The following is a 19,507-nucleotide window of genomic DNA, read 5'->3' as shown; positions in this document are numbered from 1 at the left end:
TGTATATATATAAGTGTATGTGTGTGTGTGTGTGTGTACACACAGACACACACACAGACACACAGACACACACACACACACACACACACACACACACACACACACACACACACACACACACTTACATGCATTTGTATATTGCATTTGTATTTGTCCATTCCCATGTTCATTAGAGTATTAAAAACTTAGAAAGGTATTTAAAAAGTATTAATTAAAAGTACATTTAGGTACTTTATAAAAATAAAAATGTGTGCTAAAGTTGCAATTAATCACAAGTTAACTCATGATAATCAAGCGATTAATCACAAATAAATATTTTAATCGATTTTATTTATATAAAGAGATAGATAGAGATAGATAGATAAAGAGGTATAAGAGAGAGCAGCTTGTCTTCCAAGCCTCCTCTTTTATGCATTACAATCAATTGCGTCTTGTTTACTAAACCACTGTCAGCATACCTGCTGTGCCTCGCTGGTCCTAAATGCGTCCCTGAGCAGCTCCACAGCTGCAGAGGGATCCACAAACCTGCGATTAGAGCCCACCATCAGGGCGAAGAGGCATCGCAACTCCTGCATGAACGCTATGTTTCTCCTCTCCTACATAAAAAAGACGGAGACATATGGGGCGTTACATATACAGTTGGAGTACTTCTCACTGAGACAACAAACAAGCGATTCCACCAAATATATAATCTAGCTAAATCACGCTCTTATTGAAAGGTACTCCCAGAAGCACTTTCCCATGCCAGAAGGGATCTAAAGATCTGAGCATGTGAGAATGTTTGTCAGAATATGAGCCAGATCATCGCAGGCGGCTGATTACTCACAGAGTGGCTTTTGCATTTCTCCAGCACGCGCTCAGATAGGCAGTAATTGAGCACCAGTCTGCGAAACACCGGCAGATGGAACAGAGACTGAAAACAACAAGAGCGAGAAAAAAAAAGAGACTCATGCATATCATCATTTGCTTTCATTTCATTTTCATTTACCACAAGGCATACTCGTCAATAGAGCGTAATGGCTGGGGTGGATTTTGGGATGTAAAACACTCTAAAGTGGGTAATTACTGGGGTCAGAGCTGAGGTTAACATCAATGCTTTTTGTCATACAACAAAATGACTGGGGGGTGGATGAGCTGTCAAGTACTGGAGTGGAGCTCATTAATAGTCAAATAGTGCACACATCTGCACCAATTAACCTATGCCAAGTTGGAAATCTGTCGCTCTGTTCTAGCAAATCTGAAAATTGAAATAAAATAGAATTATACAGATTTAGCCAAACAACTAGAGTTTTCTACAAATGAATTCGAATTTATGTAAGACTACTAATAACAATTATTAAATAAATAAAAATATTGACAACAAATAGCAAGATAAAACTAATTTCAACATGTTACTGAATAACGTTCACTAAGCTCAGTACAAGCTCCTGCACCAAAAAAAATCTTTCTAGATTTTTGCTACAGATGTGAAATAACAGTACTTTGTAACATGGCTAATCTTATCATTTCAAACTTATTTATATACAAACACAGCTGTCAAAGTTCAGAGCAGCATGCATCATGCTACACTATTTAATTTGCTGTGCAGTCTATCAATATCAATAAAGACTTGAATTTCAACACAGACATCTGAGAAGCCTGGCTAAATCCACTCTGGAATGGCTGTAATAAAATTAGAGTGTCGAGATGCATGGGCATCGGAGAGAAAGAGAAGCTCATCGTTTCAAGCGTCCTGTCATTAGCATAGGTGGTAATTTCATTTGCACGGTATGGCTAGATTACAAGATAACAGGTGAGATAAGAGCGTTAAAGTGTGCTTTGTTCGGTCTAGGATACCACATACACCTATTTAAGCCAGCGATCCCACAAATGCATCAGAAGATTCCAGAAGATTCTGCATTGTATGTGATCAGGTACCACGTGTAAATGCAATTAAAATAAATTCAAAAGGTGAAATATTGAGTTAACATTTAATTATTCCTTCATAATGATTTAAATAGTAAAGTGTTTTCTTAAAAAAAAAAGAAAAAAAAAAACTATACAAACACTCCTACAGAGGGTCATACCATTTATTAATGATCAGTGCTTAATTTCCTCAATCTATATTCATTGATTGCAAAAAAAAGAATATCTTTAAAAAAGCTAATGGGTTTGGGCTTTAAATGAAACGGTTATATGCCACAGCACTCATGATTTCTTGATTCTGATCCAATTCTTCTACAGGAGCAGCTTTATGAGTAGTGCCTTCTGCAAATAACAGATTTATAATACGTTATTGTGTCTATATTAACAACATAGGTACTTTTTTTCCCCAGAATCTTTACAAAGAGGAATTTTAAAAGTCCTGTGTAATTATTGATATAGTGAAATTTCAGATAAGAATATTTTTATTTAGTATGTTTGGAAGGTGTCACCAGCGTCCATAATTTGAATTAATCAAAGGTAAAGCTGAACCTTTACATTTTCTCACAAGTGAATGCTAGGCTGGCACAAAAGTGCTGGTATATATAACTTAATTAAATGCAGCAATCAAAACAAAGACAATCCAGAAACAGACTCAAGGCACAGGCAATGGTCCGGCAATCAACAAACCACATTGACTAGGGCAGGCAAGAGCATGTCAAGGAAACCAGAGCCAATATAGAGAACCTGAATCCCCATCAGAATATGAAGGCTTGGTAACCAAAGAAATCAAAGGAACACAGAATATATACTTCACAAGGTGAATGTTTAGTGACAATCACAAACACTGTGAAAATGAAATCCCCCAGGTGAAATCAAACAATAGCTGAGTGAATGTAAACATTGGGGTAGGTGTGATAGCTGTAAATTGTAGTCTGTAATGACTTTGTTTGTAGGGAATTTGAGTTTAATGCCAATTTGCAAACATTCTGAGAGAAAAAATTAAAGGCTACTAAGGGAAGGACTGTAAATTGAACTGTTCTAAATGTGATTATGCCATGTGATAAGGATATGGACAGATGTAAATGCCTATTAAAATTTTTTTTTTTTTTTACAAAACAAGCAAAATCCAAATTCAAATGTAATACAAGCATGGGTCAGGTGAATGGCAAGCAACATAAACTGTGTAAAACAAGAACGAGAAACCAAAACGAGATAAAAAGCATAGAAAAAGTCATGGTACATCCAGGAAACTGAATGTGATACTTCATGAATACCAAAAGACACAACGGGATATATAAACAGAAACTAATCAAAAGGTTAAGAGAAAACAGCTGAGGACAATCAGACACATGATGAAGACTCCCAGCGCTAATACAATTTCATTTTTGTGGAGCCACGTGTCTTGTACCATGTGTTTCGATTCATGTCATGTCTCAACTGTCACAAATCTCCTATTTCAAATGTTGTAGTTTAGACAGCAGCCTACCTGGATGACGGCGCTGAACCAGCAGGTGTTTCCCACATTGCGGATACCCACAGGCCAACCCTCCTGTCTGATCCAGTCTGCCGGACTGCACATCTCTCCTGACGCCTCGTTCCTCTTCCTCTTCACACGGACAGCATTCTCCTCAGCACTGGCCTCAAGAGCCCTGTGTAAAATAAAAATTATTGGGGAGTATGTTTTTCTGTAATAGTTCTTGCATATATTTTTTAAGATGTGGGTAGGCTTTAAGGAAACATCAGGATACCTGTGGAGCTCTTTCTCCTCTGCCTCGGCCTGCTGAGACTCCTGAAGACTGAGCTCAATGGCAGCCTGCAGTTCATCGTTAGCTACAAACAGGAGTTTCATCAGTTACTAGAAACTTGCATTTTAAATTTGTAATCATTTCATATCTATATTAATAACTCATTCACATGGATTTGTAACGTAGACTCCCCACATAGTCTAAAAATAATAATAAACAGCATTTTTTTATTTATGTATATTCGAAGTCTTCATTGCCAAGACTTTGTCTCCTGATATGAAAACATTTTCAGGACATGAAAGTTTGGTGTTTTCTCATTAAGTTTTATAGTGTAGGTGATAACAGGATCTGTCTTGTTTCTCAGATCCTCCGCAACATCAAAAAAATAAATCCTACAAAAACAAATAAAACTAATACAAATACAAAATGGAAATTGTCTATGAATTATTGTACAATAATTAAAGTAAAGCACTGCATGATATGTTGTTACAGGAACATAATCAACCTTGGTGAAGAAACAATTCTTTTCTATAAGAATGTGCACTTTACTGTTTTATTCTTTAGTCAAAACGCCATTTGTGTCAGTTATAGAAAAAAAGGTTACACTGTTAATGCCTGTTGAAAATTAATGGCCTGTAACATTTCCACATTTTTAAACTAGAATATTTGCTTTCAGTTAAAGGTAATGTTATAAAAAGTTAAATGACAAACCCCAGTGTGTATTATAAACTCAGCAGTGTATGAAACAGTACTCATATTACAGTATATACAGTATAATGTGGGTAATGTATCCTGATCTTACTGTTGTGTTGGTTCAAAGATTCTCTGTGTTGCTCTGAAGCTTCTTTAGGTACTTGCTCTTGCTCTTCTGTTTGCATGGTGAGAAGCCCAATGGCATGGCTAATATCGCCCTGGCTTTCCTGCAGTCATTAGAGATTAATGTCATGTCTATGATATGGTATTCATATTTGTATTTCATATTTAATATAAATGAGAGAGTAATAATGCTTTGCTTTGGTGGACTGGTGTTTGAAGTAAAATACAAAAGACACAGTGTCAGTTTTATATTTGTAAATTATTATTATTAAAATTCCAGAATACAGTAATCCTTATGTTTGTGCTGTTAGTTCAGAGAGCATGACCGTGGGCTTGAACCTACATTAAGGACACGCTGGAGAACTTGAGGGTCCTGAATGCCAGTGATCTCCTTTAGCTGGTTGAGCAGCATCTGATTCTAGACAACCAAACAAGCAAATAAACAAATGTGTATTTCTCTCTCTCTTTTTTTTTTTTTTTTACAGTTTTTTTGCAAAATATGCCTGGCAACCTAATAATATTAATATAGTGATAAATTTACATTATAGTGTTTTCTACATATTAGCAATATGTTAGCAAACTGAAAAGTACTAAATACTAAATGCTGGGTAATCAGACTATATAATATCAATATAAAATAATATCAAGGAATACATTTATAGGGATAAACTTATGAATTAAAAAATATATTCTTAAGCTATTTATTTTTACAAATTTATTTTTGTAACAGTGTCCATTGTGAAAGTGATTTACAAATTAAAATAAATTAAATATTGCAAAAATAAATAAATAAATGAAACCAGACCAGTTTTTTGATGAACATAGTAACAAGCCTATGCATGCTGGAATTTAATTTTGTAAGCGTAATATTTAAAATATTGTATCTTTAATGCTTGACTTTGTAACCAATGTTTTTTTATTTGACTTTTTGTTAGCAATTACATAATGCAGTTGTTTGCAGTCTCAGAAATTTATATTTTATTCACAACAGAACAGAAGACAGAAAATCTTTAAACTGAGAAATTTTACCTTTTAAAAGAACAAGTTGGGACAGGGTCATGTTTACCACTGTGTAGCAACCCCTCTTTTTTAACAACAGTCCAAATACATCTGGTAACTGAAGAGACATGTTGCTAGAGTTTTGGGAAAGGAATGTTGTCTCATTCATGTCTGATACAGGATTCTAGCTGCTCAACAGTCCTAAGTCTTCTTTGTTGTATTTTTCCTTTCATTATGTGCCAAATGTTTTTAAATGGTGAAATGTCTGGACTGTAGGCAGGCAAGTTCAGCACCCGAACTCTTGTACTACAAAAAAATTCTGCTGTAACAGATGCAGTATGTGGTTCAGCATCGTCTTGCTGAAATATGCAGGGTCCTCCCAAAAAAAAAAAACCTATGTGCTCTAAAACCTGTATATAACCAGCATACTGCTGCCTTTCCAGATGTGCAAGCTGCCCATTCCACAGGCACTAATGCACCCACATACCATCAGAGAAGCGGAAGTGCGAGATACCAAGCCAATTTGTCCTTTACCAGTTTAGTCCAGAGGATGCTGACAGAGGATTCCTTTGTGTTTCAGTACATTTAAAATAAGCTTTGGCCCAGAGAAGACTGAAATTTCTGGATCATAGTCATGTAATTTTAATCTGAATTTGTGGATGACATGGCAAACTGTTCACAGACATGATGATTTTTTCAGGTGTTTCTGTGCCAATGCAGTGATTTCCATTACAGAATCATTTCTGTTTTTAATGCACTGTTGCCTAAGGGGCAGATATGCACTATGCGATCTTCACAATTTTATGTTGAGGAACATTTTTCTGAAAATGTTCCATAATATTTTAGACACCTTTTTTTCACAGATTGGAGAACCTCTCCCCATATTTACTTCCGAGAGACTCTGCCTGTCTCGGACACTCTTTTTAGACCCAATCATGTTATGAAAGTTGATAATTTACCTAATTAGTTGCAAAATGTTCCTGCCTTCTGTTGCCCAATCTTAATTTTTGGACATGTTACAGCCATAAAATGGTACATAACTTTATTTGTTCTTTAAATGTTACATTTGCTCAGTTAAAACATGTTCATTATATTCACAACATGTTCAACTGAAGAGAAATATAGGTTTATAAGATTGGCAAATCAAAGAAAATCATTGATTTTACATCTGATTTACATTTTACATTTGAACTTTTTGAATTTTAGTGGTAATCTATATATATATATCCTATATTATATTTTATATAGTCTTCATACAGCAACTTGTTGATACAAGAACAAAAAAAATATCTTGATATAGTAAAGCTTTCAATAAGACATTTATACCATTTTCTAAAGGAATTTCTATTTTCCATCTTGGGAAAGTGAAGGAGTTTGTTTCTCTGGTTTCTCAATGTTATTAACTTAAAAAAAAAAAAAAAAAAAAAAGCGAAGCAATGACTGAATATAGCTGCTATAAGGATGAGATCAGTGATAACATTAGTTTTGCTAATGATTCTTTGGGGTTTACATTCATTCACATTCAGCTATTCAGTGAACCTGTGATCATTCAAAGAACTGTTACAGAAACATTCTTCCCTTAATGTTTTATATATATATAATATATATATATGCATATTTATCTGCTTGTAATTTAAGATATCAAATAGCTGTGTAATTGTGTTATTTTATGTTTAACCATACATGCTAATTTTTTAGATGCTACAATGAAACTAATACAATAATGCAGAAAGTAAATGTTGGCTGTGAAATGTTGGCTGGGCTGGCTGTGAGGCTAGTGATGTGATGAAATTAAAACTAACCACCATGCCTCATGAACGCAGATTTTAGTATCTGAAACTGCAAAGTTGTGCAGCAAAACATTCATGTGTAAAAGTGATTGAAGATAAACAAATATCCACCTGCCAGCTAGGCTCATCCCATATGAAACATAAAATGTTTCCCATAAAATATAGCTGAACGTCAAAAATTACATTTCTAGTTATAATAAGCATACATTTCATATTTGGGAAATATTACTGATACATCCTCAGTGCACTCTTAAGTTAAATTTCCCCATTGTCAAATGCTCTTGTGGAAAATTCACACCCCTGGCACAGGTGGCATGTAAACATTAACAGGCCAGATAAGAAAAGCATGAAAGCTGAGGATCTATATAAAGCAGCTCCCGCAGCAGGTGGGAATGTCAGACTGATGGTGATGGTGGACAGAAACACTAGCCTGGGAGCTGGAGACATATATGGAGAGCTGAAGGCCTGGAAGTCCTGGCTCATGCTCTATTTTTGGCTCTGACACAGATAGCACCTCTGTTTATGACGCCTCTCATCCTGGCACCAGGGGTTGGTCGACCATATAGCAATGAGGAAAACCAGTCACCTGTGACATAAACTATTTACATATGACCTAGAATAGTTACTAATAAATTAAATAGGGGAGAAAAAATCACTGGGAAAATATTGCACTTTTCCACTTTTATTATGACTGACTGATAAAACTGCAATCTGCAAAATGCAAATAACGGTGAGCTGTTTTTATGACGTCACAACTCTCTCAATTGTATTTATTTTAACGTTGTTGTTATAGAAAAGCAAAGCACCGTGTATGTGATGTTTTGGCACACATAAACAAGCACAAACAAATCAATCTCAACCAATAAAAAAAAAATTAAACAAATGAAAAAGCCAACATGACGTGGATAAAAATGACCGCAACACAAAGCGCACTTCTCACCGCACAGTTTTCCCCATGTTCAAAGTCCTCTTCCACTCTCATGGCAGAACAGTTCAACTTTTAATTTTCCCCAGATTTCTTCGACCGGACTCCTGAGTGTGACCTACTCCATGGATCACTCCCACACACACACCCACACTCCCCCACACACACCGCAGGGAGCAGAGCTGCGTCCCAAACCGCATACTGCCGCACTAAATAGCATGTTAGTGTGGTAGAAGAAGAGCAGTTGAACAGGTGCTGCATTCCCTAGAAAGTTAATTCAGCAATATTAGTTTGGACGCATGAAAAGTGTAGGTCAGGAAATACAGTATATTAAATCCTTCTTTTACGGCATTAGTATTGTAGTAGTACTGTGTTAACGTTTTTTTAGCCGCCAGTACACGTCAGACTGACGGAAGGTCACGTGGGGTCACGTATAAAATTAAAACACACGTGTCAGCTCACCTGTATGTGAAGAAGAATGAAAACAAACAAGCAAGCAAACAAACAAATTATATAAAAACTTTTATTTTACAAGACACCAGAATAAACTATAATCTAAAAAAAAACCTTGTTTGTTTTGGCAAATAATAATAATAATAATAATAATAATAATAATAATAATAATAATAATGATAGTAATATTAATTATATATATATATATATATGTCTATTAGGGGTGTCAAAATTAACGCGTTAATAACGCATTAACGTAAATGAATTTTAATTGCAATCATTTTATTCATGCGAGATTAATGCTGCGCACATTTCTGTATGACCGTTTTTACTCAAATAAATAAATAAATAAATAAATAAATAAATTATATATATATATATATATATATATATATATATATATATATATATATATATATATATATATATATATATATATATATATATACAAATTTATTCCACCAAAACAATATTTTTTTTTTACTTTAACTGTTAATATCATGAACAGCAGCTACGCTAATTCCTCTCCACTGCTTCTCTTTCTCTCCCCATCCCGAGGCATCCTGAGGTCTGGCCAGCTCCAGTCACGTCCCACCTCATGAAGATTATGGACCTATGGATGATCATGGAGAAGTAGATGCCGAGTGTTTAAAGGCCCTGGCATGGAGAAGCTGATGCTGGATCTATGATGATCACAAATTGTTCTGTATTGTTGAAAGATTTATGACCAAACTCTTGATGTCACCCATATGAGGATGGGTTCCCCTTTGAGTCTGGTTCCTCTCAAGGTTTCTTCCTCATATCATCTAAGAGAGTTTTTCCTTGCCACTGTCGCCACGGCTTGCTCATCAGGGACAAACGCACACCATTCACCTTCACTGTTGTTTTCTGTAAAGCTGCTTTGAGACAATGTCTGTTGTGAAAAGCGCTATACAAATAAACTTGACTTGACTTGACTTGACTTAAATATTTGTTTTACTGATGCGCACATCAGTGTCAATTCTAGCACCAAAACCGCAGTGATGCACACATCCGGCAATTGATACTGTCCGTGTGGAAACATAGCAAAAGTTCTGTTTGGTATCCTGATCATCTTCTTCTTCTTCTTCTTCTTCTTCTTCTTCTTCTTCTTCTTCTTCTTTCAGCTGCTCCCATTAGGGGTCGCCACAGCGGATCATCCGTCTCCATACCCCTCGGTCCTCTACATCTGCTTCTTTCAAACCAACAACCTGCATGTCTTCCTTCACCACATCTATAAACCTCCTCCTTGGTCTTCGTCTTTTCCTTCTTCCTGGAGGCTCCATACTCAGCATTCTCCTACCGATATACCCCATGTCCCTCTGTTTGGTCTCCTGATGATTTACGTAATTGAAAAGAACATAATTACTTAAAAAAATTGTAATAATACTTCATGCTCTATGTTGAGTATGGTTATTTCAATATGTTTAATTTCTTTGAAATACCTTATATAGAGTATTTTACAATGAATATATATTTCATTGAATATATTTAATATAAACATAACATTTACCTAAATATATGTTTTTCCAGTAAACTGGACTGCTACTGCCACATCCATATATTTTATAGTTTATCTGATTAATACATTGTCATAATATGTATTTTTTACATGTACAGCCTTCTATTATTTAATTTTTATATTGTATATCTAATAGTGTTATATCTAATGTACAAAATCCAGTATAAATGTGCACTGCATTTCATCAACACCAATAGTATTATGCTAATGTTCCACATCAACTCAGTCCTGTGAGGGGGGAGTCACTAGAGATGTCAATTTCCTGCTATCAGCTTACCATTGACATAGAAAATCAATACACGGCTATACACAGCAAATGTTCATCGCACTTCTACATCGTACACATGAAAGCAGAGACAAATCTCAAACACTTTAGGCTTCTTCTGCGTTCTAAAAGATATCACTTTGACCATTTTTAAGAGAAAATGGTGTCAGTAATGCTGCACGAATAAGATTGAATTCCTTCTTCTTTTTCTTTTTTGTTACGAAAGCAGAAGTGATGTTTTCCAACCTGTTATTGTGTGTCCTTCTCTCAGGTAAGAGTTTTTACTTGGATGGATTTAATAATATGTATGTATGTATGTATGTATGTATGTATGTATGTATGTATGTATGTATGTATGTATGTATGTATGTATGTATGTATGTATGTATGTATGTATGTATGTATGTATGTATGTATGTATGTATGTATGTATGTATGTATGTATGTTTATAAAGCAATGAACACAGCAAAATGGGGTAAAAATGGTAAATTAAATATTTTCCCTTCTTGCTTGAAAATTTTCACAATTTTGTTGTGTTTATTGAATAAGTCAAGGTTTAAAGGCAATGTTTTAAAACCATATTTAAGTCACCTTTTTAATGAAAATAGCTCTAATTAAAAAATAATAATATCACAATACAAAAACAATCAAAATCTTCCAAAACATTTGTCTATAATCAATATAATTTAGCAGGGAACTACATTTTCTTAAAACTAAATAGTATATCCACCATTGTCTTTAGTTCACCAACACATTTAAAGTTTAATGTTAAAGTTTTTTCTTAATGTTAAGCAGTTCATCACTGTGCAAACTGCATGACTGAAGGGTTACACTATTTTCTCAAACTGTTTTGTGTCATTATCAGTATCAGTGTTCAATATCATTAACACAGAAATTGCATAATGCATTGCCTGCATATTTTATTTGTATATTATTATAATAATAATAGTACAGTATCGTATAATGTTTAACTGACAGCTCCAGTACAAAACTAAAGAAGCCAATTGTAGACACCAAACATCTTGGATTATTGACTGCATTTCATAAATTTAATATAGAAAAAAGTAATACAAATTATGTAAAAAGTATCTTTTGCTAAACATCCATCAGGTACTAATGTACAGTGATGTGTTAAGTGATTTGCCAGGTTGATTCACTCCCCGAGAAGCCAAAAAGGTCTGTGCTGAACCAGCTGACACGCACCCTGCTGCGCCACTATGACTGCGGGATCCGGCCTGTCCTTAACTGGACCAGTCCTACAACAATCTACATTGACCTGATTATCCAGTCTGTGCTGGATGTGGTGAGCAGCTTATTCTTCCTGTGCCGGTTTATTCCTGAACATATTAGTAGAGAACATGGTAAATTAGTTTTGAAAACAAAATCACAGCATAAGTTAAATGGAAAATTAAATAAAATGTAGTTTTTTATAAGACATCAGGAATTGTTAGGTGGCTTTTATAGCTTAGGACTGGAGCTAAAAAGTAAGGAAAGGTTATTGCTTGCTTCCAGATTGGCTTTGTGATTTTTTTATTCTAAATCCACAACACTAAATACATATACAAAATCTACATTTTTAGTACCACAAAAGCTAATTAATTCGCAGTAACTATTAGCTTCAGGATTGTTTAATTATTCTTACATTTTGAATTATTAAGTTTTTGTTTTATTAAATAAGATAATTAAAGAACATCATGTGTGACAAACTCTATAAATCTATAGTCAGCAAATCAAGTCAATTCCTGTTATTACTTTCATTATTTAGAAAAAATTATTTTAATAAAAACATAAACTAAAACAACAACAAAAACCACAACAACAACAGAAAAGAAAAGAAAGTTCTCTGTCCTGTAGAAAACTTTACTTTTAAAGTTTTACAACTTACAACTTTATAGCTGTTGTTATGAAAAATAATCACCATATCACCAATCATAATTGAGAATTAAAAAGTACTGTGGTAAAAATTTGATAAAAACAAAACCAACACCTGATATAACTGTATGTATAAAAAATAAAACTTCCACTTTTTTTTTATAGATTAGTCAGTAAATGTGTTCAAGCTACTGAACCTCTCAATGTGCTTTGAGTGCTAGGGTAAGTTAGATGTGGAGCTTTTTGTGTCAGACATTTAATTTGTAAAGCAAAATACTTAATTCTCGGTCTTTAAAATTTTAAATATGAATGCAAGTTATCTTGGATTCTCCTTACAGGATGGACAGATGCAGAAAGTGACCACAAGCATATGGTATCGCCAGGTTAGTATTATGTTTCTGAATTAGAGGTTTTTTATATCGGCGTGTCATTTATTTCATCCAAATAGCCAGTATTGCATTATGCACATATCGGCAAAAAAAAGGTATCAGGTATTAGCGAATGCTATTAGATCCTCTAACTAAGAAAAACACATTTTTTTAAATATGAAAATAGGTTAAAATTGAAATTTCTTTTTGTTTTGTCTACATATTAAATAATCTGCATTTTTTGTTACATTTCTTTTATATTGATAGTTCATTATATTTACAATGCAATAAATTTTTAAATGTGTGTGGTTCAGTAAAAAAAAAAAAAAAATTTATATATATATATATATATATATATATATATATATATATATATATATATATATATATATATATATATATATATATAAAAAAAATAAACAATCATTTTATATAGTGTTATGATAAAAAGTGTAAAAAGTGGCATCCTGACTATTTTTGCCAATCTAACCTGAAAAAAAAAATCATATCCTTCTTAAATTTCAGATCTGGAAAGATGAGTTTCTTGTGTGGGATCCTGAAGAATTTGATGGCATCACAGAAATATCACTTTCCTCAGATGCCATCTGGGTGCCTGACGTCATCATCAGTGAATTGTTAGAACATAAAAACAACTGATGTATCAGAATATTTAATTCTGATACATGCCATACACCTCCACCTTCAAGAACTGGCAAAAACACTAATAAATACGTATAATTTATGTTTTATTGCCACCCCTGCTTAACATGCTCTTTTCTTTCACTTTAGTGTGGATGCAGGCAAATCCCCTGTAATCCCTTATGTGTATGTAAACTCATCTGGGGTGGTGAAAAACTACAAACCCATCCAGGTTGTCTCAGCCTGTGACCTGGAGATTTATGCTTTCCCCTTTGACAAGCAGAACTGCACTCTGACCTTCCGCAGCTGGCTCCACTCTGGTAAATACCTTTCCGGCATATGAAAGCTGTGATTTTGCCTTAGAGTGGTTTTAACTGTAAGACAAATATGTTCTGTGTGACCATTAGATATTTTTACACTTAGATATAGATTTGTTTTCCTGATAAAATACAACCTATTTCACAGCTCACAAATGTTTATTTCTTGCATAACTTTTAATCAAATATCAAAAATTCAATTTGGCCGTATTTGCAAAGTGCATTTAAATATAGACATTGGCACCGAGTAGTTTTACAGAAATCTTGATCTATAATTCGTAAGACAGAGGTGACATTGGTGAGAAAAATTCTCTAAGATGACATGAGGAAGAACCTTTGAGACTTAAGCCAGGCTTAAAAGTGATCCTTATTTAGGTGAAACCAGATATGGAGATAATAATTCATTACACTACACAGGTGTAAAAGAGTAAACAGAAGTAAATGAAACTGAATAAGGGTACTGTGTCTAATGGTTGTAGTATAAACAAAAACAGAGATTTTACAATTACAGTAACAGTTCATACAAACATTTCTGTAGCATTCAGGTGAGTTTAGATTATTTTTGTCAGTATAACATTTCTCATATCCTTGGCATCTTGAGAAAACAGATTATGTACAGTTTATGTACTAGAGAAGTGAAAGGCAAATCAGGACAGGCAACTATGTAGACTTTAATGTTTCTCAAATTCTAAATGTCCATATATATAGTGGGTGAGCTGGATCTGGCTCTTTTGAGGAACCCTGAGGAAATTGAAACTGACACCAAAGAGTTCATGAACAACGGGGAATGGGAGCTGCTCTCGGTGCCCTCTCATTACTGGAAGCTCAACTTGGCTAACAAGGATTACGCCCACATCCAATTTAATGTGAGAATCAAATAACTCAATAATTGAAATACAATTACTAACATGGAAAACATTTCTTTATTCTTCTTGGGTCAAGACATGTTAGCCTAATGAAAATGATTTACACAATCCCAACTTTCATATTTTCACCTTACAAATATTTATTTTCCTCCACTTTAATATTATTCTAATTAGTTTCCAGGTTGTAAAGTCAATCAAGAAGAGGGTCTGCAGGTGATAATGAAATGTTGACAATATACATAGATAGGGAGTAGTTAGTAGTAGTAGAATGTTAATATAATAAAAATAGTCATTTGTTTATAATGGTCAATCTCATGGTGGATCCAAAAACTGGAAACACTGGGAAAGCTGGACATACTCTGAATGGGACATTAGTGTATTACAGGGCACCATACATACAGTCATTTACACTTCTCGGGCAATTTTGGGAAGCCACTCAACCTATCTTTGTTGGAAAGGAGGAAACTAGAGAACAGTGAGGAAACCTATACCAGTGAGGAGACTTATGTAAGCTCAGGATCAAACTGAGGACTCTGGCTTTGCACCAATGTGGTGAGCATAATTGCACATTTTTTTATGATATCATTTCAGTTTTATTTAATATTTAACTTGTCCTTCAAAAAGTATGCAGCAGTTTTTTTTTTTTTTTTTTTTTTGTTTTTTTTGATAGATAAAAGTACTGATGCGTGATTAAAAATATGATTCCTATATATTTTTTATTTGATCTATGGATTTTATGGATGTACATGGATTTTTGTGAAAACTAATATGTTTGGACCATTAATACGGGGCAACAATTTGTATTTTCTTTTGGAAAAAAAACCCAAATCTACAGATAGACTTCTAGTTTAGTCCAATGTTTCATGGTGCAGAACCCAAAGGATGAAAAATTTCAGCTTGGACAATGCATAGGTAATTGAGGCAATTGAGTTACAATACAAAAGCAAATACATGATTATTTGAAGCAGTTAACAGGTATTGTCCTACTCCTCTATTGGATTAAGTACTGTACAGTAAAACTGGGAGGCAAAATGTTTATTGTGATAAAGCTCTTTACTTTACATTAGGCTCCTATCTGTAGCCTAGACCTCAGAATGTGGTCGCTAACTAAATCATCTGTAAATGTGAAAGCGCTACAGGGACTGGCTCTTATAACCACCTTTCTAATCCAGGCCTTCAGAACATACTTTGTTTTTGCAGATATTCTTGTGTCCACCACCACTACCTGTCTCCTTCATTGTATGAAGGCAGACTGTAAAAAAAAAGGCTCCAAGCTACTATTGAAATATATACTGCAATCTGACAAGTGTCACACCCATTGCACTAAACTCTGTTTGGCTGTTAGTAACAGGGCACTAATGCTTATAGATGAGGCCTAACGGCAGACAGCGTGCTGCGACGATGGCGATAATGAGAGTCTTTCTGCCGTCTGATCAATAAGCTTCATGGTTGGTGGGAAGAGCAGGCCAATGGCTCTTAAGCCCTGCGTAACCACACTGTTTCAACGAAATGTTCATACTCTGGAGGAAGGCACACATGGGCACTTTGATTACCTTTCTTCCATGGCTCATTGGCACGAGCCGTTTAGTGATCCATATTTGCGTTTTTATTCATTGGCCAAATGGGCTGAATGGGGGTGTGATGGAGGGGCTGTTTAAGTCGGTGTGAAATTGCTCTTTGTTGTGCTGTGTGAGTTTAAGCAGCCTTAAAAGAGCAAAGTGACACGGATGGTTAGCAGGTCCGACTTTAAGCGGACTCTTAAAAAAAAAAAGAAAGTGCATCTGAGGGCTTTGTGCTGTTTTTTCTGAAGCAATTACTGCAGCGCTCAAAAGGATCTAAAGCTAGTTTAGCTCTAATATGTGCAAATAACTAATAGGTCTGAAGAGCTTCTTAGGAAAGGCCTCCATTTGGCACTTTAGGTGTGTTCGAAAATGATACAGGATCAAATTAACTCTGTGATATACGTGTTCAGAAGTTTTTATATTATGTAGGAAAAGTGTTGTGAAAGCACATTAGGGGTGACCAAAATATGTTCAGGATAATATGGTATTTGCAGCATATTCCATTGAACATTGATTGACCAGATATAAAGAAGCATTTGACCAGACCTGCTACCATTGAATTGGCTCAGCAAAACAAATTTGCATCTATTTGCTTTAACTGCCTGATCCACCTTGATCTGGCTGTTCAGTATTTCAGTTTTGGTTCATATGAACTTTGAGACTCAGTTGTAACCAGGAAAAAGTTTTGTGAGGTCCACATTGCTAAAATATTGCTAACGATGCATCCCCTTTAACTCCAGGTCCTGGTAGGATCTCAGGGTTGGTTTACTGATTGTATGGGTTTTCCCAAGGTCTTCCCATGTCTGTCTAGGGTTCTTCAAGGTTTTCCGGTTTGGTTATTTTTAATTGCTATTAGAGTTAAATGCTTCGTTAAATGTACATGTGTCTGCTGCTCATCCTATTCAGGGCATATTCCCACCTCATGTCCAGCATTCCCAAGAAAAGCTATTGATTCACTGCTTGGAACTAAACAATGCAATGTTTTACGTTGCTTCATTTTGCCACCACATTATGAAGGTCTATACAATGTGAAATAATATTCGCTAAGACAAATAGATGAGATCTGAGGTTAGAGTTGGGGTGGCAACAAAGGTGGTAAGGTTTAGTTCAAGGGTGAATATGAATTGTTGTTACTAGTGCAGCTAGTATTGGTGTAGTAAATTTCACATATCCTACCTTTTACCCCATGTTTGCCTTTAGGTACTAATCCGCCGGCGCCCCCTGCTGTATGTGGTCAGTGTTCTCATCCCCAGCATCTTCCTCATGTTGGTGGATGTTATCAGCTTTTACCTGCCACCAAACAGTGGCACCCGCATCACCTTCAAAACCAGCATTCTGCTTGGGTACACCGTATTCAGAGTTAACATGATGGATGAAATCCCAGCAACAGCCATCAAAACACCTCTGATTGGTACACTATGAAATGTCAACTGTTGTAATCTTGTTTTTATAAATTAATAACAATTTTATTGTGCTACAACCTTAACCTACAATCATTCAGACTGGTTTGTTTCTCATCAATCTATCTATCAGTACCCTCTTGCAAGAGTCCTGGTTGTGCCATACTTCTTCAACTTGAGAATTATGGAGGCCATTGTGCTTCAGCCCAGCACCAATTTTTTATAGTGTTCCTCAGATCTGTGCTTTGCAACAATTCTGTCTCTGAGCTGCAGGCATTTCATTTGACCTAATGGCTTGGTTTTTGCTCTGATATGCATTGTCAGCTGTGGGACCATCAATAAAATTGTGTGCCTTTCCAAATCATGTTTATTTTCAGGTGTTGCAAGGGGTCCGAATACATTTGTACATGCGATATTTCAGTTAGATATTTATTAGGTAAAACAATTCTTAAATCAAAAAGCACTTCTGGGTTAGTGGCTAATGCTAGCGCTAAGGATTCTTTAGTGTTTTTATGCATGCGCAAAACAAATCTTATTTCCTGTACGGAGTGAGTAGCCACTAGTGTAGCTAGTAGTGTGTGTATAGTATATATAATATTTATATTATGTATATAAGTTTCAGTTGGTGCTTTGTAGGTGCTTTCTTTGCGGTTTGCATGGCCCTCCTGGTGCTAAGTTTGGCAAAGTCCATTTTTGTGGTGAAGCTCCTGCATCACAGTCAGGAAGAGGTGAAGGAAATGTCCATCTCTGCCTGCTTACTGCACAAGTATGGTTCAACTGAGCAGAGCTTCAGTGGGAGTCTCTTCACATCTGTGAGGACTTTGGATGATATAGATCATTCAGGAGGTGAGAAATATAAAAAAATTAAGCACTCTCAAAAACAGATTTGATTAGTCAGTTGTAAGAATTCAAAGAAAAAGAGATGAGAAAGGTATTTATTTGAAATTTGCATTTGAAATCCGTTAGTATAAAAGCAATAGAAAATGTGTTATTTGAGGAAATTTATTATTTTGCATTATAACAGTAGCCCCTCTTGGCATCTGGCCACATCAGCCCACTTGGCGTTGACTCATTTCCCATAACTGCACAACTCCATGTGTTTTATTATAAGCCAAGTAAAGTCTCACTGATACCTGAACTACAGTTATGCTAGCTAAAACGTGACATATTGTGGCTTGTTGCAACCGCTAAAGTATGTGGTTCACTGTATTTATTTTTTTTTGTTAGGTGTAATAATTGTGTTCATTCATTCTACTAAGCCAGTTTGTTTTTTTCTTCTACATACAGGCTATGAGTATGATCTCTCTCCTGAGCCGGACCTGTTGTCTCTGACAGAACCCCTTTCTGGTCCACCACAGCTGGAGAAAATCCTGCAGGAACTCATCACCCTCAAACTTTTCCTTCAGGAGGATGAGAATGATGGAATGGCTCAGACAGACTGGCTCGCTCTTTGTTACAAAGTGGACAAGCTGCTTTTTCGCATTTACCTGCTCATCTTTATTATTTACTCCAGCACTCTCCTCCTGCTTTGGAGCAGCTGGAGTTCAGTTTAAAGTGCCAATACAGTAGTGCGGACAATACAGAACAATAACAAAGAGGAAAGGACTAAATAATCTGTGATGAATGCACACTGAGAACGATCCATAAAATGTTATTATAATACCGTTTCTTTCATCAAAATTTTGCATTCAATATGAATATAAGGATTGAAATAAAGTGATTCATAAATTGAAATTAATAAAATCAAGTACTTTATAGCATTTCATAATAAACATGTCAAAATAAAACATGATATCATAAAAAAAATTGAAAGGAAATGATTGAACAAATGAATAACAACATCCCATAGATCTCACATGGGACTTACTGAGACATCCATGAACACTGATGATTGTCATGACCTGAATTAGATTATCCCCTAAAAAATCTTTATTGCTGTTATTGTAAAATTTATTGTCACTTGTAAGTCAGTCCTTTGTCCAAACTTTACATCTATCTGTCAGCTTGTATACAATAAAAAAAAATCATTATTTCCTCAAAAAAA

General features: G+C 35.0%; 2 protein-coding genes across 4 annotated transcripts in view; one reads left to right on the top strand and one right to left on the bottom strand.

Annotated features, from left to right (window-relative positions):
• The window catches only part of usp28 (ubiquitin specific peptidase 28), a 26,752-nt gene extending 18,409 nt beyond the window's left edge, over positions 1-8,343 (bottom strand). Inside the window, exons 1-7 of one of the 2 annotated variants that reach the window (XM_083564695.1) lie at positions 8,196-8,343; positions 4,810-4,884; positions 4,453-4,570; positions 3,654-3,735; positions 3,392-3,554; positions 827-913; positions 459-596 (exon numbers count right to left, since the gene is read on the bottom strand). In XM_083564695.1, the coding sequence (XP_083420821.1) occupies positions 459-596; positions 827-913; positions 3,392-3,554; positions 3,654-3,735; positions 4,453-4,570; positions 4,810-4,884; positions 8,196-8,237 (705 nt within the window). In that variant the 5' untranslated portion in view covers positions 8,238-8,343. The remainder of the gene's footprint in view (positions 1-458; positions 597-826; positions 914-3,391; positions 3,555-3,653; positions 3,736-4,452; positions 4,571-4,809; positions 4,885-8,195) is intronic. The other variant, XM_083564696.1, reaches the window with a different exon arrangement.
• Positions 8,336-19,507, top strand: htr3b (5-hydroxytryptamine (serotonin) receptor 3B). Of its 2 annotated transcripts, none has more exons than XM_083564701.1 (10): positions 8,336-8,492; positions 10,668-10,709; positions 11,576-11,742; positions 12,650-12,694; positions 13,205-13,314; positions 13,469-13,638; positions 14,344-14,501; positions 17,264-17,474; positions 18,100-18,309; positions 18,751-19,507. In XM_083564701.1, exons 1-10 carry the CDS (start codon positions 8,480-8,482, stop codon positions 19,014-19,016), a joined length of 1,392 nt encoding a protein of 463 aa, XP_083420827.1. In that variant the 5' UTR covers positions 8,336-8,479; the 3' UTR covers positions 19,017-19,507. The 2 variants fall into 2 exon arrangements, with proteins under 2 accessions (XP_083420827.1, XP_083420828.1); XM_083564702.1 differs by lacking the exon at positions 8,336-8,492 and adding an exon at positions 9,743-9,980 and having other exon boundaries at positions 10,665-10,709.

The sequence above is a fragment of the Silurus aristotelis genome, assembly GCF_946808225.1.
Source record: "Silurus aristotelis genome assembly, chromosome: 16".
NCBI lineage: Eukaryota > Metazoa > Chordata > Actinopteri > Siluriformes > Siluridae > Silurus > Silurus aristotelis.
Note: the sequence above shows the minus strand (reverse complement) of the source record. Positions and strands in the feature narration are given on the sequence as shown.